The sequence below is a fragment of the Gymnodraco acuticeps genome, unplaced genomic scaffold (assembly GCF_902827175.1).
Source record: "Gymnodraco acuticeps unplaced genomic scaffold, fGymAcu1.1, whole genome shotgun sequence".
Taxonomy (NCBI): domain Eukaryota; kingdom Metazoa; phylum Chordata; class Actinopteri; order Perciformes; family Bathydraconidae; genus Gymnodraco; species Gymnodraco acuticeps.
Window position 1 is genome coordinate 219,017 of NW_022991470.1, and position 26,061 is coordinate 245,077.

General features: G+C 40.1%; 2 protein-coding genes and 1 long non-coding RNA gene across 3 annotated transcripts in view; all 3 read right to left on the reverse strand.

Moving 5' to 3' along the window:
- LOC117533011 (WD repeat-containing protein 76-like) overlaps positions 1–4,643 on the reverse strand; it is a 30,549-nt gene extending 25,906 nt beyond the window's left edge. Inside the window, exon 1 of the mRNA XM_034196646.1 lies at positions 4,594–4,643. The gene's annotated coding sequence lies outside the window, so the exon portion shown is untranslated. The remainder of the gene's footprint in view (positions 1–4,593) is intronic.
- On the reverse strand, positions 710–7,172 carry LOC117533014 (pro-cathepsin H-like). Its single transcript, XM_034196653.1, has 12 exons — positions 7,042–7,172; positions 6,291–6,322; positions 6,058–6,163; positions 5,837–5,907; positions 5,600–5,704; positions 3,715–3,801; positions 3,112–3,167; positions 2,927–3,008; positions 2,765–2,833; positions 2,450–2,556; positions 1,040–1,168; positions 710–942 (listed from the first exon to the last, which is right to left on the reverse strand). The coding sequence occupies exons 1-12, from the start codon at positions 7,115–7,117 to the stop codon at positions 864–866; spliced, it is 999 nt and encodes a 332-aa protein (XP_034052544.1). The 5' UTR covers positions 7,118–7,172; the 3' UTR covers positions 710–863.
- A 1,653-nt stretch (positions 7,173–8,825) lies between these two features.
- LOC117533027 lies at positions 8,826–25,069 on the reverse strand. The gene is made up of 4 exons (XR_004566989.1): positions 24,974–25,069; positions 10,812–10,843; positions 10,567–10,675; positions 8,826–9,755 (listed from the first exon to the last, which is right to left on the reverse strand). It is a non-coding gene; the product is annotated as an uncharacterized LOC117533027 (long non-coding RNA).
- Between the last annotated feature and the right edge of the window lie 992 nt (positions 25,070–26,061).

A 26,061-nucleotide genomic window follows, 5' to 3' on the forward strand; every position in this document is an offset into this window, starting at 1 on the left:
AAATAAGACGTGGCTCGGTGTAATTAATATAAATAGCAGATGAAATGTCAATAAAGGAAATGGCACATGTATAAACAGATAAAATGTGATCTCATTAAAGGGAGATAACAATCTTATATAAAGTAGATTTATAAAGCCAATAAACGAGAAAATTCTTGTATTTAAAAGAAATGTGAGCACAATTTTAATATTCAATGACAAAAAGCATGCAAACACAGAGAAATGCAATCCATAATAAGGCAATTATATAATGAACTACACATAAGGTCAAGGGGGAAATGGTTTATTAATAAACCGTGTAAAAAATGGTAACAAACAGTTGCTTGTCTTTTGCGCAGACTCCCTAATGTGCCCCATGTACGTGACCATCTCTAATCTTTGTTAATCGCAGCAGATCGGAGAAGCAGCCTGTTCTCGTCTTTGAAAACATTCAGATTTTTACACAGCTCATTTTGTCTTTAGGTACCCATAAAGAGGCCACTGACTGAAACATTAAATAAATAACACATGGATGATTGGCCATAACATTATCTGAGAGATCCACAGGGATGTCCATCACTTAGCGTGACACCATGCATCTCACATAACTAACGGTCTCAAAGCGCTCCACAGACAGGACATAATAAAATAAAATAGTAGAAAAAACAAATAATGAATAAAAGGCGCCCCATAGTTACCGCAATAGAAAAACTGAAAGCACCAGACAGGCATCATATGACATTTTTTTATTTTTGTAACAATATTAAGATTACATTTTACATTGAGAAATCAAACTTCTCCATAAAACACAAACAGGAAACAAGAAAGCACAGGCATCCCATCCTGAGATGTATCAATCCTCCACTTTGTTGTGATGCTACTCCTCATGTTACTAAAGGGAGAGGGTAGGAAGCACATGCAGCCAGTCCGCACATGTTTTTCCCTTGCTCGATCAAAAAGTACCTGATTGAATAAAGAAAAAGAAAGGTGTCAATGATCCAGGAATCTCTAACAAATGGTCGGACCAAAACACAAGCAGACACACAGAGACTGTATTTACCCGTCCACTCCCCAGGCTGGACCCCAAGAGTTCTTCACAATCCAATATGGCGTGCCGTTCTCTTCAGTGCCGTAACCCACAGCCAGGACTGCATGATTCACCATGTCTGCGGTGCTCTTACACTGGGTGCTAAACACACAACGCTGATGCTTTAAACATGAATAGAGTACATGTCTTATGTAGGGTGAATGGGCTACTGTTCTCATCAATATCATAGCCTGCCTATGTAAAGTTGGGTTTTGTAGCCGTTTCTGTAAATATTTTCATGCCTGTTTGTGACAGAGCCATGAAAAAGAGAGCCAAAGAGTAAAAAGCACAGTTATAGAGAGGACAGAAAGTTGAATGAAGTTATTCACAAGCACTCTTAACTGAAGGTACCATAACAAATGAGCCATCAGACCAACACAGTGGGCACAGATAAGAAAACGTTTCATGCAGAGAATGCTGGTTTCTATGTTTGATATCATATTAAACTGATTATATCTCGATGTTATTGTAAGGGAAACTTCTGTGTAGCTATGCAGTGGGAGTCACCGACTCAGGAAGGAGACACGGTAGGAGCAGTAGCTTTGATGTCAAAACACTGATGATTTATTGGAGTTTCGGCCGGAGCATTCACATCACAAATCACAGCAGTCCCGGTGAGACTGCACGGGTGGGTTGCCACGTCAATTCTAAAGAACTCTACCTCAGACCCATGTATTTAACTAGTTCTGAGAGCATCATCAAACTGCTGCATAACAAGATAAAATCATAACACCTCTATCAGCTGACGTCAACAGGCAGGAACATAGAATCATAACACCTCTATCAGCTGACGCCAACAGGCAGGAACATAGAATCATAACACCTCTATCAGCTGACGTCAACAGGCAGGAACATAGAATTATAACACCTCTATCAGCTGAGCCAACAGGCAGGAACAAGGAGACAGAACACTGAGAGCACAGCAGCCAAGGTTACGAGGTGCGTGTGTGATCAGTCAGGGCAGTTTGAACTGATAAACTGGGTCAAAGTTATGGGCCTTGGAAAATATTTCCACAACAGTTATAATGACAAAACCAGACATTTAAAGCACTAAATCAAACAAAAGTCTAAAGATATGTGTTGTGCTTTGAGGTGCAAGCAGCTTTTCAGTCACATCCTGCAAACAACCATGAGTAAGATTTGCAGATTTCACTGGTAGCTCTGTTAGTTTCATAATCCTCTTTCATGATTAAATACATCTGGTGCTGGAGGATTACTACACAAAATCCCATTATTGTTTCATAAATATATTCATAGTGCAAAATGGACCGAAACAACAGGGCCCCACAGTCCTCTGGAGAGTTTTAACCACATGTTAGTATAAAAGACAATAAATACACATACATAAATAAATACATGTGCTTTTCATGGTCCTTAGCTCACCTTGTGTAAACTCCTTCTTTGTAGTGCATAAAATCAGCCGTGACTTCAAAGCCGAAGGACACAGGGTTGAGCCGGGCAACAGCATCAACCATGGCCTTTTCATCGTACTGTCAATTAGACAAGCAAAAGCAAGTTTAATACCAAAATGAAAAGCACAATGCAGTGAGGAGTTATGATTAAATAGTTGGCAGTCCAGTATATTGAACTGTAACTGTAAGTACTCAAGGTAGTGGCACAATGTCACACAGTTATCATACAATTAGCAGTCATTTCTGCTGATAATATAGATTCAGATGTATACACTTGTTCACTCACACTTGTTATGTTGACTACATCCAGGACAAAAACAGCTGCAAGAGCAGGCTCAAAATGGCAAGTGTCGTCCTAAGAAAGGAAAGACAAAAATGTACGGATTGAGAATTCCTTTTGTCAAAGAAAGTATTTATACAATGAGACATTACTCCAGAGAACTCATACATAGCCTTTGTAGGGGTAGTCCTCCTCTGTCATGAGACCATTGTTGTATTTGATGTACTCAAATGCCTGGCTGGGGAGGCCACTGAAACAAGTTTAATACAAAAGTGTATTAATTTTAAGTGTGACTTATAATGCTTTATATGTATATAGCTATTACTGCAAAACAACTAAAGAGTAAAACTTACCCCATGCATCCCTGGTTGTTGAAGTCTTGAGCACAGTCTATCAGCTGCTGCTCAGACTGGAACATAAAACAAATTGCATTATCATTTCATGCAAAGCAATTATACTGTACTTATAGGACTATGTAGGATCATTAAAAGACTCCTAGATCAGAAGTATACAAAGGGGTGGGGGGGCCTTTTCCAGGGGGATAACACATATTGCATTAGTTATCAAAAGAAATCACATAGTATACCCTTAATGTGTCTTACTTGGGCATGGTGAACGTTTATTTGCATAGAAACTGTAGTTTTAGCTCATTTTACATTTGTCTTACTTTCCCATAGTCAGACAGTAATACATGTCTTGTATTTAGTGTAGTTTGGATTTCGGTGAAACAGCAATATTAGGCTATCTTGGCTCAATGGTTGAGTGTCTATGAGATCAAACAACTTAATCAGGATCCCATATGCATCCAGGAATGAATAAAACTAAGACAGTAAACTACTGGGGTTGAGGGGCTAATTTTTCCACCATGACCGTACAACAGAGATGACTTCTGCAAGTACATCTTTTGAATCATCATTGACTTGAGTATTACTAAATAATAGTCAGGCAGATCTCACCAGAGTGATTAGCTTCCCTGTAGCGATAGCGTTCACTGACTCCAAACAGCCAGTGGTAGAGAAGGTCCAACAGCTTCCACAGTGACCCTGAAGAATGAAGACACAGACAATTTAAATCTAACCACTGGTAATTCACTTATGTTCAAGAGGCACTCCACTATTTTTTTTACAAATGAAGGTCAATTGCTTGTGAATACAAGAAATTGAATTATGTGTCCGTGGCGGAGGTTGAAGTGCACCTATCATTTAGGCATATATTATGGGTCTCTGATAAAAAAAATATAAAAACATATCTATGATGAGTTTTGCTCAAAATACAAACAGATCATTCATTTTAGACATCCCTCATAGATGTGGGTAGAGGAAAAGAGAAAGGATTTTATTTTCTGACGCTGCGCGAGTTCCCCGACACACCGGGGACACATATTTATGTATAAAAGACATCAAAAAGTGCATTTTGCATGATAGGTCCCCTTTAAAGTCAGAGAGAAATCCTTTTCTCCCTGCTGTATTTGTCATTTCATCATGCTCATTGTATGATTAAGTCAAGCCACATGAATACAAAATGCAACTCTTTGTTTGACTATAGCACATTGGTTTATATCACTTTTCAGTTCTCCCATTTTAATCGAAGTATTTTAAACAGGCAGTGACGTGCGGTGAGGTTCATGGTTGGTGAGGCACTGACTTTTTCAGAGTCAGATTTACAAATATTATATTTTGACCTTAATCGAAATATTCGGTTATTTTCAAAAGCTTTTTTAGTCTGATGCTTCGATTCATTTTAAACAGACCGTTCAACAAAAGGATACCCAAAATCTAAATATTGGATTGTTCTTTCTTAGTAAGATCCCATTTTCATTACAATTGGGGTCTTACCTTGACTTGAAGATGAAGTCCATGCTATCCTTCTGGACAACAATCTCTATTACTTTTTTGTAAAAGTCCTCCTTATCTTCCTCTAGTTTCAAAAGTCTAGTTTGTTGTTTGCGTCTACCGTCTATGCGTAGAATAACAGTAGCAACAAGAACCTGTGGGCTCACTTGCGCCCCCTTCAGTGCGGCAGAGGTTATGGCTGCCTCCCCTGGTGCTTTTTTCATTGCCGTTGTATGATGAGACCAGCGAGCCTAAATATCATATATACGTGAAATAAGTTATTTAGAGACTATGGATGGCGAGGGTAAATGTAATAAAGGGATCTACAAACATTACATTGGTGACCTACAGTGAGATGGTGCAGGCATGCGCTTAGGGCCCGCTTTCCAGCCAGTTTCTGTGGGGTGACGCATTCTGAGGTGAGGCAGATCTCATCTGTGCCTCACCTCACCCCACAGTAACTGGCTTGAGCGCGCTCACAAAATAAGTGCCTGTGTTAAATTAGTGCCCGCGCTCCAGCCAGTTACTGTGGGCTTACGAGCTATACATCCATGCTTACGAGCTATTATACATCCATGCTTACGTGAGGCAGAGCTCGTCCCACCTCACTTCTCATCGCTACCCGTAGTTGTAGCGGAGCTCGGCAAATTTGCTGATTTTGACTATAAAAAGCGATTGGAATCATACATAAATCACATTTACAACACAGATCAGTGGAGACATTTTATTATTATTACTATTTAGTTTTTCTTTAGTTGTTTTTCCGTTACATTGGAGTATGACAGGTGAGGCTCTGCCTCCTCTGACTGCACGTCGCTGTAAACAGGACACCATTTTCTACATACGAAATGTTGCTTGAAAAGAGATACAAGTCTTGGAGGATGTGCTGCAAAAGTTTCCACTAAAAATGAGCACGTAACTTAGTGCTAAAATTCAACAAAGTTCTTATACCGATTCTTTCTCTAGTTAGGTGTTAGTTGTGGCTGCTCAGAAGCATATTATAGTATACCTGGTTCTTCACAGGAGTCACAACATTGCCCTTCATCCTCCAGTCCACAAACTCAGGGTAAGGACCAGCCATGCTGAGATGACCCCCTGTGGTAGCTGAGCAGTTCTACAACAGGCCCGAAAACCAAACATTACTATCAAAAGTAAATGTAAAAAAGTAAGTGTGTTCAAAATAATAATATATATATATATATATATATATATATATATATATATATATATATATACGGTATCAAACCTGAGGCTCTGTCAGAAGGAACAATTTCCTGAATTCCTCAAATGTCATGTCTGAGAACTGATTCAGGCCCACTAGATTGGAAAATGAACAACATTGTGAGAAGATTAATGCTTTTTATAACTTTAGAAAATATGACATGTTTAAAGGAGACTGTAAACTCTTTGTTAATAATCTATACATTAGAGATGTAATACAGGGGTTAGTGCAGAACCGTACCGTACTTGTAAATGAGTGATTCCCAGCATTATGATGCTCAATCTCCCTCTTATTCTCAGTGAATATCTGGAGCCGGTGGTAGTACTCCTCAGTGGCATACACCTTGTTGTGCTGCACATCAAAAAAAAGTAACAGCATATACAGAAGACCTTTCATAAAACTTCTTATCAAAGCATTCAAAAAAATTTTTTTGACTGTAAAGTCAATATTTTAACTAACACTGTAATAATGTACATACCTGTGACATCCATAGTTTGAATGGATATTCATCTGATAAGACACAGAATACAGTTGTTAAAGTTAATAAATCAGCCTAATAATAAACATTTCAAATGTTCAAATTAAATTCAGGCCTAAAACCATTCATGTTCATGTTCCCTAAATGTGCAAACACAAAAAACTGTTTTAACATGAGAGTTTTTCTAATGCCACATACTTAAAGTATGATAATCTTATTAAAATATAATGCATTGATCTAGATTTTAAATAACAAACCAAACATTAAAGAGTTAAGTCAACAAGTAGTCAAAGTAAGCAAATATACAAATAATAGTAAAACATAACATTGAAAAATGATGGGCTACACGTCAATGTATGAGTAATAACTAGACTTTCACATAATCCTATAGTATGAAGCTAATTATGGGCCTTTTTTCCCCCCATTATCAGTTAATTTAGCCTACTTTTGATACTTTAAGTACATTTTTACTAATGCATGATTGTAGTGTGGAAGTTTTACTACTTGAGTAAAGGAGATGAGAACATTTTGCACCATGACGAAAACATATGTAGCTATATCATAATGTTGCCATTAATATTGTGGCTACATTGAGTTGAAGCTGCCTGGTGACAACACTTGTTTAGTTCTCTGCCTTTAAATTAGTCTCAAGGTCTCAACGATATGCTACTGTAAGCGAAAACCACCAACAGTTCTGCAACAACACACACGAATAGTAAAACACGTAAAACTTAGTAAACAGTTAACTTACCTGCGGGTAAAATTAATGGTGTTAAATGAACTAGACTTAAAAAGGTTGTTATAAACCAAACAACACCGAGCGCCATACTTCCCCCTGTTTACTCCAAGCACTGGAGGAGAAAGCGTCACATGAGTCAGCTTAATTTCCGTGTAACACCCCCTTCCTTTGTCCCCCCTTTGACTCCCCCCTGTAAAGCTGCAAACACAGCGTTATGGGTTGGAAAGGTATTCAGATTGGCCTACTTTACTTGAGTAAAAATACTAATACCACACTGTACTACATTTTAAGTAAACGTACTTCATCGAGAATGGCACTTAAGTAAAAGTATTTAAGTACGACTAGGAAAATGCACTAAAAGTAAAAGTACTCAATTGCAACAACAACAAAAAAATGTATTTAAATATTTTAAAGCATAAGCAGCTAATCTTACCATTTAAGAAGCTCAAACTGCTTTATTACTTGAATATAATGTTAATGATTTAATCTTTAACAAATAATCAGACTTCACAAGTTCTTCTTGTTGTGTGTCAAAATATGAATGTATAAGGTAATTAAATAAATCGGTAAAATTGTAGTTAAAGGTGGGGTAGGTAATTTTGGAGAAACCAGCTGCGCTAGAATTTGAAAATACACAGCCGAAAAAAATCTGCCACTTCCTTACAGAGCCCCTCCTCCAACACACACGAACGCGCACATGACCAATGAGGGCACGAGATAAGTTTGTGCACAGATGGAAGGCTGACAGGTAGGTAGGCCATCCAGTTACTTTAGCCGGGCCGGCTCAGATGATTGGTCGTGCTTTTTACAGCGCTACGGCTTCCACAGATGACATTGTTGTATGGATTTGTTGTCAAAGTACTTAAGATATTCATTGCTATCAGGATGTTAAGAGCATTCCATGGAATATAACAAAAAGTGTATCTCGAGCCGGTTTCTCAAACTTACCTACCCCACCTTTAACTACAATTTCACAGATGTATTTAATTACCTTATACATTCATATTTTGACACGTAAAATGTACAAAATTAGCTTCCAAAATACAGTAGAGCCAAAGCAGTATAAATTAAAAATACTCGGTTAAAGTACAAGTGCCTCAATGTGTACATTACTTTAGTACATTTACTTTACTTCCCACCACCGTTTAGTTTAGTACACGTTTAGTGTATATATATATATACAGTCTATGACTACACCTCAGTTTCAAATCGCCCAGGACTGAAATCGTAAGGATTACACAACTTTGATGTAATTGTAATGTAGCTAGTGGATTGGCAGATATTTGTATTATTATTAAAATTGCACTTGAGGAAAAGCAATATGTTTGTATGGGGACTTGTTTAAAGACAACTGCACTTATGTTTCTCTCTTTGACTTTGACACCTGAGCAAAAGTGGGAGTTTATCATCATGTGTCAAATGTGACCATCATCTCTCATAAACGAGACAATAGGATATGACTAAATATATTTTCTGTATATACTCTCATCTGTTTATTCTGTGGTTGAAAATAAATGTATCATAAAATGGTTTTCAAGACAAGAAATAACATAAATACTCTGTAACTATATAAATAAAAACCTCTCTGGGCTTCTACTCAGTCTCTAATAACGATTATACAAAACAAGTCCATTGGGGAGCACATACTAGAAGAGCACAGCCTACTGTGTATAATACAAATAATAGTTTATGTACATTATGAAATTGTTCCTGTACACTTCACACTCGCTGCTTGTGGTGGGAATTTATTTTATCAAATGTGGATAGAGAATCAAACCATTCAGTTGTCTTTGCCGTATTTTATTTCTTGCAAGAAAGTTCAGTCAGTCATACAGAGAGCATACAGTATGCAGAGTGAAAGACAAAGAATAGAGTTTGGGTTGCATAAACACAGAGAGAGGAGAAAGGGAGGGGTTGAGTTTGGTGATAACAAAGGTGCATTCTGGGAGTTAGGGAGGCCATATCAGGAAGTTCTCAGTTAAACTGAGTTGAAGGTCATACTGTTGGTATAACTAACAACACTGCAACAAATCTTCTTATTAAGGAATTTTCCCAAGCTTAGCTAAGAAGTGTGAGAAGTAGTAAATATAGATAAACATTAGCAAATTCGAATCACACTATGACATTATTAAAGTAAGTAAGTGAGTATGATATTTTTATATTACACTGCATCACCGCCTGGTACTGCATTGGCACTGCCTTTATCTGTAAAGCATCAAAGAGGGTGATGAAAACTGCTCAGCACATCACCAGGATATAGATGCCACCCATGGAGGAAGTCCACACCGAGCGGTGCAGGAAGAAGGCCAACAGGATTATCAGAGACCCCAACCCACCCAGTCCCCCACCCTGAAGATAAGGATCAGTTTCATCCAACAGCCTTTTTTAACTCTTGAGCTCATTACTACTGTCAATGTACCTTTATATACTTTTATTTAGTTTATTCATGTTGAATTGTGTTGTATTGTAACTTCTGCGACTTATTATACGTCTTACAATCCCATTATTCTAAAATTGTCTTTGCGAATGTAGAGTTCTAATATGATGTTCTTTGCCAATGTCTCTGTAATTGTTGTGCATATCATAATAACTTAAATGTGATCCATAGGAGGGGTGGGGGTGTGCGATCCTCTTCATGCTGAAGTTTTGGGCTCGATTCTCAGAGATGCATCATACAGGCTCTCCTCATCCAGTGTCGTACTGCTGTCCAGCAGGTACTTTGCAACCTAAAGTAATAATAACCACAGCAAAAACTTAAATTAGAGTCCAAAGATATCAAACATATCGGGGAATCAACAGAGATGCAAGCTGAACACTCTTAAAATGCATTCTAACTCAAATATTATAAATGTGATCAATATAACTTAGTAGACATTATTATTCTTCGTCAAAGACAATCACTAGTATTCAAAGATATACATCATCCCCTGTATTTTGTGGCAAGCGCCTTCTACTTGAAACCACTTTGCTAGCATTACATTGAAAACGTTTATATACATTTGCGGATTTTAGAAATGGATTAAACTGGAGCTGGCCACAATATTGAGTTCTGAAAGGTACTAACTAAAATAGACTATTAGTCAAATAAAAACATATTGAAATTGACATCAAATAATGTCTCCGAACACATAATCAAAACCTGAAAAATAATAAAATACACAATGAAAAGATACAGACAAAATTAACCTCTCAAAAATAGACCAGTTGAGCAGTTCTACAACAGGCCCGAAAACCAAATTATCAAAAGTACATGTAAAAAGCAACGTGGTGTTTTAAAATATATATATATACAGTATATACATATTATACCTGATCACACAGGTGTGATTTGCTGAATTCCTCAAATGTTGTGTCTGAATAGTGATTCAGACCCACTAGATTGGAAAATGAACAACATTGTGAAAAGATTGATGGTTTTTATAACCTTGTAAAATATTGTATAACATGTTTAAAGGAGAGCTGACAGTGTAAACTCTGTTTTAATAATCTATACATTACAGATTGTAATACAGGGGTTAGTGCAAAATTGTACCATACTTGTAAATGAGTGATTCCCAGCATTATGATGCTCAATCTCCCTCTTATTCTCATTGAATATCTGGAGCCGGTGGTAGTACTCCTCCTCAGTAGCATACACCTTCTTGTGCTGCACATCAACAAAAAAGTGACAGCATGTATGGAAGACCTTTCAAAAAAACTTCTTATCAAAGCATTACAAATAAAACTATTTATATGAGACTGTATAGTCTATATTTTAAATAACACTGTAATGATGTACATACCTTTGACATCCATCGTTTGAATTGATGTTCATCTGATAAAACACAGAATACAGTAGTTAAGATAATAAAGCAGCTTAATAATAAACATTTCAAACGTTCAAATTAAATTCAGGCCTAAAACCATTCATGCTCAGGGAAATGTAACTCACTCAATAAATGTACTCACAAAAAAAACTTGTGCTTAACTTACTTTAACCCTATTAGAAGTTACACATTTTACTCCACTGCTTCAACATGAGTTTTTGTAATGCCAAAGAATAATTCTCCTTACTCCTAAGATATTTGACCTTTCGGCCTGTTGACGTTTTACGACGAAGCCGAAGTCTGTTATCTGTCTTAAGGATGGGAACTGTCAACTATTGCTGACATTATGAGTTTTATGACCGGTCAACTCTCGGTCACAAGGCAAGGCAAGTTTATTTATATAGCACTTTTCAACACAAGGCAATTCAAAGTGCTTTACAAAAAATGAAAGAGATTAAGAAAATGGCATTTAAAATCAGTCATTAAAAAGAAAAGCTAATAAAATAAACATTAAAAGAAAAAATACATGGATAAAAGTTACAGTGCTGTCAATTAAACATTAAAAGAAAAAATACATGGATAAAAGTTACAGTGCAGTCAATTAAACATTAAAAGAAAAAAAGTACATGAATAAAAGTTACAGTGCAGTCTAAGATATGAATAGTTCAATTAAAAGCAGCGACAAAAAGAAAAGTCTTCAGCCTGGATTTAAAAGTAGTCAGAGTTGCAGCGGACCTGCAGGTTTCTGGGAGTTTGTTCCAGATATTTGGAGCATAATAACTGAACGCTGCTTCTCCATGTTTAGTTCTGACTCTGGGGACAGAAAGCTGACCAGTCCCTGAAGACCTGAGAGATCTGGATGGTTCATAATTTAGCAGGAGGTCAGAAATGTATTTTGGGCCTAAACCATTCAGTGCTTTATAAACCAGCAGCAGTATTTTGAAATCTATTATTTGACACACAGGAAGCCAGTGTAAAGACTTCAGAACTAGAGTGATGTGATCCACTTTCTTAGTGTTAGTGAGGACTCGAGCAGCAGCGTTCTGAATTAGCTGCAGCTTTCTAATAGATTTTTTAGTGAGACCTGTGAAGACACCATTGCAGTAGTCGAGTCTACTGAAGATAAAAGCATGGACAAGTTTTTCCAAATCCTGCTGTGACATTAGTCTTTTAATCCTAGATATATTCTTTAGGTGATAGTAGGCTGATTTAGTAACAGTTTTAATGTGACTGTTGAAACTCAGGTCAGAGTCCATGACTACACCTAGATTTCTGGCTTTATCTGTTGTTTTGAACATTGCACACTGAAGCTCAGTGCTAACTTTTATACGTTCTGACTTGGCTCCAAAAACCATTACCTTAGTTTTATCTGTGTTTAATTGGAGATAGTTCTGACACATCCAGTCATTGATTTGTTCAATGCACTTACTCAGTGTTTGAATTGGAGCATAGTCTCCTGGTGAAATTGTTACGTAAATTTGTGTGTCATCTGCATAGCTATGGTAACTTATTTTGTTGTTTTTCATTATCTGAGCCAGTGGTAGCATGTAGATGTTAAAGAGAAGAGGCCCCAAGATGGAGCCTTGAGGAACCCCACCTCATATTTGTCAACTCAGATGTGTATTTACCTATAGAAACAAAGTTGTTTCTGTCCTTTAAGTAGGATTCAAACCAATTTAGAACTGTTTCCGAAAGTCCCACCCAGTTTTCCAGTCGGTCTAGTAATATGCTGTGGTCAACAGTGTCAAACGCAGCACTGAGATCTAATAATACTAACACTGAAGTTCTGCCACTGTCTGTGTTTAAGTGGATGTCATTAAAGACCTTTACAAGAGCAGTCTCAGTGCTGTGGTTTGGACGAAAGCCTGACTGGAACACATCGAAACAGTTATTTAAATGCAAGAAATTACTCAACTGTTGAAAAACAACTTTTTCAATGATTTTACCTAGAAATGGGAGGTTTGATATGGGCCTGTAATTGTTCATTACTGAAGCATCTAGATTATTCTTTTTTAAGAGCGGTTTAATGACTGCAGTTTTCAGGTCCTGTGGAAAAATACCTGAGTGAAGAGATTTGTTTACTATATGAAGTAGATCTGAGGCCATGCAAGGCAAAACATCTTTAAAAAATCCTGTTGGAATAATATCAAGGCAGCAGGAGGAGGATTTCAGAAGTTGTATAATGTCCTCTAGGTTTTTATCATTAATCTGATGGAATTGTGTCATGGTGTTTGAATTGATGTTAAGTGGAGATAGGGACAACACATTTGCTGTTCCTGATGCAGAGGCACTGACTGCTTGTCTGATTTTCTGAATTTTGTCAGTGAAAAAGGAGGCAAAATCATTGCACGCCCTGGTGGATAGAAATTCAGAGGCTACTGACACTGGGGGGTTAGTTAGTCTGTCGACGGTAGCAAACAAGGCAAGTGCGTTGTTTTTGTTTTTGGTAATGATGTCAGAGAAGAACGATTGTCGTCGTTTTTCCATTCCAAATTATAAAGGCCAAGTCTCTCTTTATAGATTTCAAAGTGAACCTGGAGATTTGTTTTTTGCCACCTGTGTTCAGCTTTTCGACATTCTCTTTTTTCTGTTTTCACGCTCATGGCCTTTCTCCATGGAGATATTTTCTTGCCAGACACTTCTTTTACCTTAGTTGGACCAATGGCATCTATAACATTTTTAATTTTTGAATTAAAATGATCTACTAGCTCATTTACTGAGATGTTAGCAGGGGCAAGTGTGGAAGAAAAATTCTGAGTAAACATTTCCCTAGTATTTTCAGTTAAATATCGCTTTGTGGTTACCTCTTTTTGAACATTTTTGTGAACAGAAATAGAGCTCTCAAAGAAAACACAGGAATGATCAGAGAGTGCAACATCAGTCACCACAACCTTAGAGATATTCAGACCCTTTGAGATAATTAAGTCCAGAGTGTGCCCCTTATTGTGCGTGGGCTCCGTCACATGCTGAGTCAGTCCATAGCTATCAAGAACACAAAACAGTTCTTTTGCCCCTCTGTCCTGGGGGTTGTCAACATGGATGTTAAAATCACCAACAATGACTAGACGGTCAAAGTCAATACACACTATAGACAGCAGTTCAGTAAAGTCATCAAAAAAGCTTGCACAGTATTTGGGTGGTCTATAGATATTTAGGAACAGAGCTCGAGAGGAGCATTTCAGCTGAAGGGCCACATATTCAAAATAATCAAAGTTTCCATACGATGTCTTCCTGCATTGAAGGGAATTATTGAACAGAATAGCAACTCCACCCCCTTTCTTATGCATTCTTTCCTGACTCATAAAACTAAAGTTGGGAGGGGTTGATTCGATAAGAACAGCTGCACTGTTATTTTGTTCAATCCAAGTTTCTGTTAAAAACATAAAATCGAGATTGTGCTCAGTGATAAAATCATTGATTACAAATGTTTTTCTTGCCAAAGACCTGACATTTAATAAAGCTAGTTTAAGTTTGTTAAACACACTATCAGTCATGTTTTTTGTAACAAGCTGTGGCTGACATGGAATCACTGCTAAATTAGATAAACTCACAAACGTTTGAGCGCTTCCCGTTTCTAAGATGATTCACCGCTCTTAATCTATTACCTATCAACACAGATATCGGCAAAGCTATAGGCAGGCAGGGCCCCGGCATGTCCTGGAAAGAGTTGAGAGTGCCATACGCCCTTGAGCCTGGACCCAGCAAATATCAGTTTGCAGCGTTTAGTACACACACATCCTTATCAGGCTTCGGAGACTGCAGATGCCCTCTCGAAGGGAGGGGAGGCGGCCGACGCAGGCACGGTGATGGAGACGTGGGAGATGGTGTGGGGGTAGAAGACATGCTGCCAGGGGGGGAGGTGGTTGACGTAGGCACGGTGATGAAGACGGGGGAGATGGTGCACGTCTCTGCGGTGATTTTGGTGGGCGTCGTTGAGGAGTGGGGGTAAAGGACATGGTGCCAGCCCTGCGTATCGCCTTAGTTTGGTCTTTGAACTCCAGGAAGGAATCGGTGCCAACCTTCTGTATCTCCTTCATGTGTTCAACGATCCCCAGGAGGGTGAAAGGGTGAACGGAGTATCCTCAAAGGCGTTGACAGGGGGGGGGGGGGTGACGGGCAGTGGAGACTCCTCCATGTGTCTCCCATAATCAGAACATTCCTCAGGCGGGTGCAGTGATAATTCTTCAGGGTTTTCTGCGCGATGTGTTGTGTCTTTCTCCTGTTTTGATTCCTCTTGCCGCTTGTCCTTGGCAGAGGGAACAGATTGATAACGCAGGCAGTTGAATATGTTAGAGATAAACAATTTCACTCCTGACTTGTTCAGGCAAACTCCATTTGCCTTGAAAATATGTCTGCGATCCCAGAAAAAGTTAAAATTGTCAATAAAATGAACAGAATGGTCAGTACAGACAGTTAAAAGCCAGGTATTCAGTGCAAACAATCTGCTGAATCTCTCCACTCCTCTTCTGACTGGTGGTAGAGGGCCACTGATGAACACCTCTGCATTTAGAGAGCTGGCAGTTTCCAACTTTTTACTTTTGGAGTAGCTATTGGTCCTTACCCTGCTGCGTGAAGAGGACAGGTTATCCAGGTCATCAGATCTCCGGTTCTCGGTCAGCGGAGCGTATCTGTTCTGGATTGGCACACTTGGTGGTTTAGGAGGATCGTTTGTAATTCTCCCTTTAGCAGCTGTCCACTGCTGTTTCCTAGTATGAATAGGGGTTGAAGAGGCGCTCTTCCTGGGTGATAACAATGCAGGCCAGCCGGTCGCATCACAGATTTCAGAGCGCTGGGCTCTGCATGTTATCCGTCCTCCCAAATCCCATGGAAATGATTTACTCTTAGGCTTTTTACCCAGAGAGTTCCAGGGAGGACTACCACTTGTAGATTTATTACCCGGTACACAGCCCTCCTGTTCCTTGGAATCCTTGTAGCTGCTAACTAGCTATGAGTTAGCATACCCTTCTCCATTATTTTGCAACACTGGTAAAGTGGTGTCATTCCCATGACATAGTCCATTCACTTCCACGTTAACTTCCAACCGTTGCATTTTCATTTCCATCACAGCTATCTTCTGTATAAGTTTGTGGAAGTCATCTGTAGAGAACGGAGGCATTTTGCTACCAACTAGCTAGCATGCAGTAGCCTACCAGGCTTTAGCTGTTGCTAGGCCACGCTACTGTAAGACTGAGGTCGTCGTACATTTTTTGAAATATGGCTGAAACCCTCCGTCTATTTACGAAGATGAACTGTCCCAGTGATAAGTTAATGTCCAGGAGCCGCTGCTCGAAGTTTTCAGAGAATAAGAATAGGAAAATCAGCATAAAAAGTAAGCAGAGGCAGGAGCAAGCAGAAAAGCGTCTGCACTGAAAGAAAGATAAGCAGATTCTAAGAAGAAGTTAGAATCTTCTAATCAGTTCTGATACAATGATAATAAATGTGTGCAATTGTCTGTGTTGAATGTTTTTTTCAATATTTTGGTTAGCAATTATTTTTAATGAAATAAGCAAAAAAGTCAAGCTTCGTTAATAAAATGTGTTTATGGGCCCCATAAAACTAGGGCCACCAGGGTGGGTGGAGGGGGTCAGGAGGACAGGTTTGGGCTGACAACCCAGGAGCACAGTGGAGGACCCGGAAGGGATCTCGGGCGGACGGCCCGGGGCAAGGCAGAAGCCGAGAAGGGGGACTCGGGCGGACGGCCCGGGGGCAAGACAGAGTCCAAGGTGGGGATTATGGAGGGGCGAAGGCCACCGCGGGCGAACTCAGGGGGCCGAGCATGAGGGCGAGGACCGCGGCCGGAAAAGTCAGGGGGCCGAGCATGAGGGCGAGGGCCGCGGCCGGGAAAGTCAGGGGGCCCGGGCTCGAGGGCGAAGGCCGTGGCCCTCAGGGGGTCGGGCTCGAGGGCGAAGACCGCGGCTCTCAGTGGGCCGGGATCGAGGGTGAAGACTGCGGCTCTCAGAGGGCCGGGCTCTCAGAGGGCCGGGCTCTCAGAGGGCCGGGCTCGAGGGCGAACACCGCGACTCTCAGGGGGCCGGGCTCGAGGGCGAAGACCAGACACCTCCGGAGGCCGAGCAGGAAGGCGCTGACGGGACAGCGCCGAAGGCCGGGCAGGACCCGGTGTCGGCCGGACAGGAACCAGAGCTGGTGGGACAGGCCTCGGCAGGATCCCCCAAGGAAGAGGACCAGGACACGGGATTGGCAGGACCCCCGGCAGGAGAGCAGTCGGCGGGACCTCCGACGGGACAGGACATAGGGTTGGCAGGACCCCCGGCAGAAGAGTAGTCGGCGGGACCTCCAACGGGACTGGACATAGGGTTGGCAGGACCCCCAGCGGAACCTCCAATGGCACTTCAGTAGGGACTTGAATTGGGACTTGAGTAGGAACTTGAGTTGGGACTTGAGAGGGAACTCGAGAGGGGACTCGAGAGGGAACTCGAGAGGGGGCTTGAGAGAGGACTCGAGAGGGGATTTGAGAGGGAACTCGAGAGGTGACTTGAGAGGGAACTCGAGAGGTGACTTGAGAGGGAACTCGAGAGGTGACTTGAGAGGTGACTTGAGAAGAAACTGGAGAGGGGACTCGAGAGGGAACTGGAGATGGGACTAGAGTTGGGATTTGAGAAGGGACTAGAGAAGTGACTAAAGGAGGGACTGGAGATGGGACTAGAGGAGGGACTTGAGAAAGGACTTGAGAAAGGAATTGAGTAGGGACTAGAGAAGGGACTTGAGATGGGACTAGAGTTGGTACCTGAGAAGTGACTAGAGAAGTGACTAGAGGTGGGACTGGAGAAGGGACTAGAGAAGGGACTAGAGAAGTGACCTGAGGAGGGACTAGGGAAGGGACTAGAGGGGGAACTCGAGAAGAGACTAGAGAGGGGACCAGAGAAGGGACTAGAGAAGTGACTAAAGGAGGGACTGGAGAAGGGACTAGAGAAGTGACTAAAGGAGGGACTGGAGAAGGGACTAGAGAAGAGACTAGGGAAGTGACTAGAGATGGGACTAGAACTGGGGCCGGGACCATGGCTGCTGGGGCCAGAACTGGGTCTGGAACCATGGCTGCTGGGGCCAGCACTGAGTCAGGAACCATGGCTGCTGGGGCCGGAACTGGAGCCAGAATCATGGCTGTAAGGTCCGGTTCTGCAGCCGGAAACATGGCTGTAAGGTCCGGTTCTGGAGCCGGAAACATGGCTGAATGGGTCGGCTCTGGAGCCGGAATTGAAGCCAGAATCATGGCTGTAAGGTCCGGTTCTGAAGCCGGAAACATGGCTGCTGGGGCTAGGACCGGAGCCGGAACCATGGCTGCCGGTGCTGGAATCCTGGCCTTGCGTTTCCTTCCATGTTGCCTTGAAGCCTTGTGGAGGCTCAGAGGTCCTCCAAAAGCCAGACGAAACCCAGCGAAAGGGTCCTTGAAAGGAGCCTTGTTGGGAACTATGGCCGGCAGGGGGCTAGCATGCCAGGGGCTAGCAGGCCGGGAAACAGGTTTGACCTCAAAGCTACCGAAAAAGTCCTCCACCCACTCGGGAAGTAACTCCTTTAACCAGGGCCTTGAGGTTACTTCTTGGCGTGCCGGTGAGATAATTGACTGCCTCTCTTCACTACTGGAGGCATATCGACAGTCGTTTTTAAAGCACATTATGTTGTACGTCACCTCGTACAGGCTGTCTGCTGGGTCCATCTTTTGGTTGGTTGGTTCTGTTACGGTGAGTGAAGCAGGCAGGACCCAAATGCAGAAAAAACTGAAAATACCTTTATTTCAAGGATATGGCACACGGACAATCAGAACACTCCCCGGTGAACACAGTCACGGACAAACGACGAACCAACACTGAACACAGGAAGAGACAAGACTAAATACAGGGAGGGGTAATCACAAGACAAGAAACAGCCGGGCAGGGGAGGAGAAACTCAAGGGCCACAGGTGAACACAATCAGACAACTAGACACACCAGGGAAACTAACGACAGGAGGAAAAACACAGGGAAAAGGACCAGACAATATACCAAGAGGAAAACATGACAGGGAGAACAACAAAACACCCAAAACAAGACATACAAAACGTGACATAACACAATAATCATAACATATAAGTCTCTAATGAGTGACATATATCATAAGCTGAGGTTGTGCTGATGTCTGGGATGTCCAAAACTTTATTATACTGTAAAGAAATGACAATTTATAAGGCAAAACACAAAGATATACAAAAACGGAAATGTCCATGTGGGTCTCAGAGGGTTAATGCCATTTTTTGCATACATTCACAGTAAATGTGTCTTCAGCAGTGACGAGCCGTGACTTCGATACCTAGGCCCTCTGACCCCCACCCCTTCCCTCGGAAAAAAAAAAAAAAGAGTCATTACGTCACAGCGTATACTTCAGCGGAATATCAAAGCAACGGCCCGGGGTGCAAAACGCATCAATGAAAGTGACCCTCCAACCCAGTCTCACAAAAAAACATGTAATAACTACGTTGGTCCACAACTTGGGACGTAGTATTTCTACAAAAACGCCTCTGAAATTGTAAGATCCCTACGTTTTTTTTCACCATTCATTCCAATGGCTATGTCACGTGATCTTCAAATTTCTCCCTGCAGGAAAAAAAAAAAACATGGCCGAACTTCGTTTTATTCTCGGTGGAAAATGCCTATTTTAAGGTTAGTTTGGCCATTAAAATGCGTTTTGATGTCATTTGATGCGAGAAATATGACTTGTTATTTCAGATTATGTGTGCAGTGGATGTACATGATCTTTAGTTTGCTAGTTATTACGAAGATTACTTCAGGAAATTGTGTGATACAACGTTTTCATTGTTACCAAGGTGGTTGCTAGGGAGGGACGCTGCTATCGATATTATTTCTGTTATGTTGTGTAACTGTTTAATGGTGTTATCTTTATTGCTACCCCCTTCCCCGTCAATTTATAGTGTTGGTCCACAGCGCAAACGTATTAGTTTAACAAAATCCGCATCTAAAATTGTGGCATAGATACGTTATTTTCCCCATCTCACATCACATCGTCATAAACAAATACCGGAAACAGACCGAAAACATAAAAAAAAAAGAAATAATACTTTATTCCGAGTGTGCTTGCTTTTGAAAGTCATCACATAACGGCATTGTAATACACGGTTCGGCTGCATTAAATATTACATATCTGCCGTAGTTCTCTATTTATAGAGCCCTGATGAGAAGACTTCTAGACAAACATGAGAAACTGCCGCCAAAACTGAAAACGTGACGTGGATCATAAATATATCAGCAATTAAACAACATCTTACATTTCTTTTCACACAATACGTCTCCTTGCAGTATCAACACTAATTCGGCTGACTTTTATATTTCATCCAATTGGTAGATAGGCTGTATTTACACCATAAAGGTGCACAGCTGATATAAAGGGACACCTAGTGGTTAAAGCATGTTATTGAATTTCATTATTTTTATTATTAGATATTAATAGGATCCCTATAAAGTATATTCATTACTCGTTATTCTCTACTAATAGTTAATTAAAGACTGTATATAATGGCTATTTTGCACATCCCTTTCAAGATTTCAAGATTTTCTAAGGTTTATTGACATATCATATACACAAACGGTGTAGTTATGCATTGAATGAAAAACTTGGGTCGCAGGTTCCTCAACAGTGCATTACAAGACATCTATCAATATTTGTGTATACCTCCAGCAATGTGTTGAAGCAGTTATTTTAACTGATATTATACATATGTATTATACTCTTATAAGATGTATGTAGATAGTATAAGAAATGTGCAGAATATGACAGTTTAATGGTGGAGGTATACACACATATTGATAGATGTCTTGTAATGCACTGTTGAGGAACCTGCGACCCAAGTGTTTAATATCCGACCTTGTCAGGTATTGAACAATCAATAAATAAAGAACACAGAATTATTAAATATGAAACACAGAATTTGTGTCATTATACACTAAATGATTTACAAATAAACACCACTGGATATTTACAACTGTTACACATGCTGATGTAACGCAAATGTTTCCAACTTGGGATCAATAAAGTATATCTTATCTTAAGATGATCGATGGCTACTGCCATATTTGCAAAATTTGCCTCTGAACAAGTGCATGTTTCAGGCTTATCAATTAACAACAGAAGGGGTCACAGACATAAGACCAGCTGTTAAATAAAGCTCTTCTGACCTTAGCTGTCATGTGGGTATATTAATGCTGCCCATTATGGGCACAAGCAATTTTCACCCATTTATTAATTATATGTTTTAAATGTGAGTGTTCCTATCCCCTAAACCTCCAGGGATGCACACAGTTTAATACTGGCAACTTCTTATTATGGGAAATATGAAAACGTCTTTTAAAACTACAATTCCCAGTAGAGAAGTGCCATAGAGAGCATGTTGCGAAACACAATAGCCAGCATGTGTAGTTCTGGGAACGGGGTGGGGGAGGGGGGGACGGGGTGGACCCGTTCAAATCCAGTTTTGGACAGTCTGCCGTGGTTCCATCCCATTTCAAGTGCTGTTCGACCCTCGGCCATGTTTTTTTTTTTCTGCAGGGAGAAATTTGAAGATCACGTGACATAGACGCCAGCCATTGGAATGAATGGTGAAAAAAAACGTAGGGGTCTTACAATTTCAGAGGCGTTTTTGTAGAAATACTACGTCCCAAGTTGTGGACCAACGTAGTTATTACACGTTTTTTTGTGAGACTGGGTTGGACCCTCTACCACACAACACAACACCTGTAAATAACCTAATTTGTTATATATATATATTGCATTGTGTTTGTTACTTTCGTTGCAGTTGTATGCAGTACTCAAGTTGTAAAAAAAAATCAGGGGTGATGGATTTTATCATATGGGGACATAATTTGTGCTGATAACCTGCCGAGGGTGGGAGACCAACCAGCATAAAGATAATTATTATACTCCTAAAACAACATGCATGTTATGGATGTTCAGATACTCCTTTCATTGCTCTTGACCAAGGCACCTCAGAATTAGAGTCGGCCCCCGGGCTGCCATGGCACCACTAACATTTAGGGTCAAATGCAGAGGACAATTAGTGCAAAATCTTTTTTTCACTTTAATTTAAAGGGGGGGGATACAAAAATGTTGTTATAATGGAAGTCTATGGTACAAATCTTTTAGGTTAACAGTCCCTCATTTATTATTCAGATGGACCAACTGATTATACTAATAATAAAGTCAAAATACTTTTTAGAATATTGAATTATAGTGTATTTTTTCAAAAAAGCAGTTACTGGTATACGATCAAAACTGGTATCTAAAGGGTTACATTTGTATCGTAATTAATTAAATCATTATGTCAATTCTTCATGAAAAATTTGAGGAAAATCTTTTGAAAAATATTGATCCGTCATCATTTTATTGCAGTTCAAATACAAATATTTTATGTTAACATTCCCAATGTTACTTTTTTTAACAGGGCATTAAGTGCAAATTGAAATTGTTTACAACATATGAAAATATATTAAAAGATTATACAGATAATACAAAACAGGACCAATGTTGTCAATGGCTGCCTACTCCACTCTCCCCCATCTCATAGAAGTTTACAAAGATTTTTATAATCATGCTTTTTGGTCTCAAATTTTCTGGATCTTGCTTTCGGATTGTTAGCTAAGCAATGGCTTTGAAGCCAAGTCTTGACATATACCTCTGGTCTGAACTTGTTCAGTGGAGGGCCAACACTTGATGAAAAGCAAGGCTGACATGCTTTTTACCTCTAGGGAGCTTCTAGTTGTGGTTAAAATGTTCATCTGACTAAACCCACGTTCACACTCAGCTGTGGAGATGACCAGTGTGTTCACTGCTTGAAGGAGGGGTTTCAGCTCTTCTGGTGCTGGTGGTATCATTTCATCAACAGTTTTGAGTCTTACCAGCTAGCTAACACGAGAGAAAAACGTAGCTAAACTCCAAACTAAGTTGATATTGCTGCTTATGTCCATAGATGCCACCTTTGGTGACTAAAGTAATGAGTAATGACTAAGATTACTGACTCTTGACTTACCTGAAATGTTATTTTTAGTATTTTTAAATATGAAGTCCCTCAGATCGCGTTGTCCTCCTGGTTGCTTGGCCATTGTGATGACCGTTACCTGCGCTTCTGGCATCGATCAAACAGGTGCATCACGGCGCTCTGGCGCCCTCTAGGCCGGCACTCGCATAGCATAGCGTCAGTGACTTGGTAAAAATGTCATTGCGTGTGTGCGTGCTCCCTCGCCCACAGTATTTTACTCAAAATGCGCAAAATTAATGTTGAAATAGCAGTAATACCAGTGCCACGTTCATTGATAAAATTACATAAGGGATGGAAAGGGGGAATGGCAGTTTTAGAAGGGCGATGATTTTGACCGTTTTTATTTCAGGGGGGATGCCATCCCCCCTCATCCCCCCTCAACTCGAGTACTGGATGTATGTCTTAAGTGTAATTTGGCATGCTTTTATTTTGAAGGCGAGTTTACGCTGTTGACAGGAAGTTGTTGTTGCTATGGAAACAAGAAAAGCTTCACAGCGGGCGGAACTTGTCATAAAGTCCGCGATAATAGAGGCGAAGTCCCGCCCTTCTACTTCCGCCCCATGGGACCTTATTTCGGAACAATTATGTATTGAAGTCAATGGGGAGAGAAAGATTATCTTTCGATCCCGTTTGAATTGTGCCACGAATTACACATATGATGTTTGTCAATTTTAACAAATAATTTCCATGTCAAGAAAGTCACAGTTTGTCGTAAAACTGTTGAAACATAAGACTATGAAAAATACGCAACTAGAAAGACTACAAATCCCAGATGTCATTAACGTTACACATTACACTCGTGTTACTCACCGAAACCTTGTAAAGCCGGTCCCGCATGCTGGCTCTTACAGAACCGACTAACTCACCTTTTTCGTATGTACAGCTCTCAACATGCCCAGACTTGTAGTGATTTTCACCTCTTTTAATACTTTTCGCCTCATTCTGAAAGAAAGAGGTGAAATGTGCTAACGTGACGGCCATCTTGGTGTGTGGAGACGTGTGCGAGACCAGAGATATAGTTCATTGCGCGTTTCACACAACAAAATGTGTTACTTCACAGTTTTACGACACATCTTTATTTTTTTGACTTGCAAAATTATCTTTTAAATTGACAAACATCATATGTGTAATTCGTGGCACAATTGAAACGGGATCAAAAGATAATCTTTCTCTCGCCATTGACTTCAATACATAATTTTTCCAAAATAAGGTCCCATGGAGGTCCACCGGAAAGAGAGGGACTTCGCCTCTCTAATATAAAACCCTCCCATTTAGAGGGAAGATATGATTGGTCAATTGTACTGTCATTTGACATTACTCTCTCGTTCAGTTACTGTAGCGGGCCCTCCGTGAATTTACAGCAGGACCACCAATCAGCTCCTGTCTTCACAATAACTCGGAAAGAAGGCTAAAGGAGCTTCTTTAATTTAACCCTTCACATTAAAAAAGAAACCGACCAGGCACTATTATTTAACAACTCTTTTTATTGGGTTCTTTTATTTGGGGTTAAGTACATTGTCAGAATAAGTGAGAAATGGATTTAACTTCTGTTAGATAATATATGCCATATATTTTTGCATACATTCACAGTAAATATTTATTCAGTATGATCTGTCTAACAGAAGTTAAATTAATTTCTCACAATTTAACCACAAATAAAAGAACCCAATAAAAAGAGTTGTAATAACAATAACTCATCTCTCTCGAGTTTTCTTTTTGTGCTTTGCCAAAAGCCACTGTGTCAAGTGTCCTACTTGGGTTGCCGTATGCCATCTCGCACATGCGCACTGCAGATAGGGCAGGGCTGCAGATCGGGTAGGGCGGTAGCTAAGGGCACGTAGGGCAGCATATCAGGTAGTGTCACAACCAGCGTCGTAGGACCGCTTAGCGATATTGCGTTAGGGTTATTTAAGCCAGATAATTTAAACATATCCAGGAGTCTGTTGAACTGGCTTCGTAGTACAGGGAGGGCACTGGTCTCAACACTTGTTTAGTTCTCTTTAGTCTCAACTATAGGCTACTGTATGCGAAATCCACCAACAGTTCTGCAACAACACACACGAATAGTAAAACACGTAACACTTCATAACAGATAACTTACCTGCGGTTAACTTTTTAAGTTTAAAACAACTTTAAAAGGTTGTTATAAACCAAACAACATCGAGCGCCATACTTCCCCCTGTTTACTCCAAAGAGCTGTGGGAGAAAGCGTCACATGAGTCGGCTTCATTTCAGTGTAACACCCCCATTCCTTTGACTCCCCCCTGTAAAGCTGCAAACACAACGTTAATAGTGCTGGAAAAAGTATTCAGATACTTTACTGTAGGCCTACTCAATTTTAATTTAACGTACTACTACTTCATCGAGAATGGCACTTAAGTAAATGTATTCAAGTACGATTAGGATAATGTACTAAAAGTAAAAGTACTCATTGCAGGGGAAAAAACAATAGATTGAAATTGAAATATTTTAAAGCAAAAGCAGCAAATCTTGACATTTAAGAAGCTCAAAGTGCTTTGCTGCTGAAATATAATTTTGGATAGTTTAATCTATAATAAATAATAATATTTTACAAGTTCTTTCTATTGTGTGTCAAAATCTGAATGTATAAGGTATTTACATCTGTGAAATAATTGTAGTTAAGTAACATTTACAAAATTAGCTTCCAAAATGCAGTAGAGCCAAAGTATTAAGCAGTATAAATAAAAAATACCCGGGTAAAGTACAAGTGCCTCAAATGTGTACAGTACTTTAGTAAATTCATAGTTACTTTCCACCACTGCTCAGTTCACAGTGTAAAACAAACTTGGCAGCCTTTGAGACACTTCTCCCCCTGAGAAAGAATAGATTTATTAACAAGAGGTAATCAGGAAAGAATACACTTTTATACAAAACTGGAAATACTACTCAAGCTGTTGAAATAGACTGAAAGATAATTCTCATACCACTGGGTATTGCTCACTGCAAACATTGGATGTGCCTGTTAGAGGGTAAAGATTCATGTGCAAGGGTGGGGTTTCAATACAGTACACAAACTGTCCTAGATATAGATTTGATTTGAACACGTGAAAGTGGTACATGCCTGCCACTTAAGCTTTAGGTGTTTTTCTATACAAAGCCTGTAAAAAATACCTATAAATATTCCAAGAATAACCACAATATAACTATAGTTCCTGCTAACACATAGAC

Coding starts and splice junctions, on each gene's coding strand:
- LOC117533014 (XM_034196653.1), bottom strand. CDS start 7,117: ATGGCGCTCGGTGTTGTTTGGTTTATAACAACCTTTTTAAGTCTAGTT. Junction 5,705..5,836: donor TCCTTCTGACAGAGCCTCAG/GTTTGATACCGT, acceptor GGCCTGTTGTAG/AACTGCTCAGCTACCACAGG. Junction 2,557..2,764: donor ATGTAGTCAACATAACAAGT/GTGAGTGAACAA, acceptor TCTAATTGACAG/TACGATGAAAAGGCCATGGT.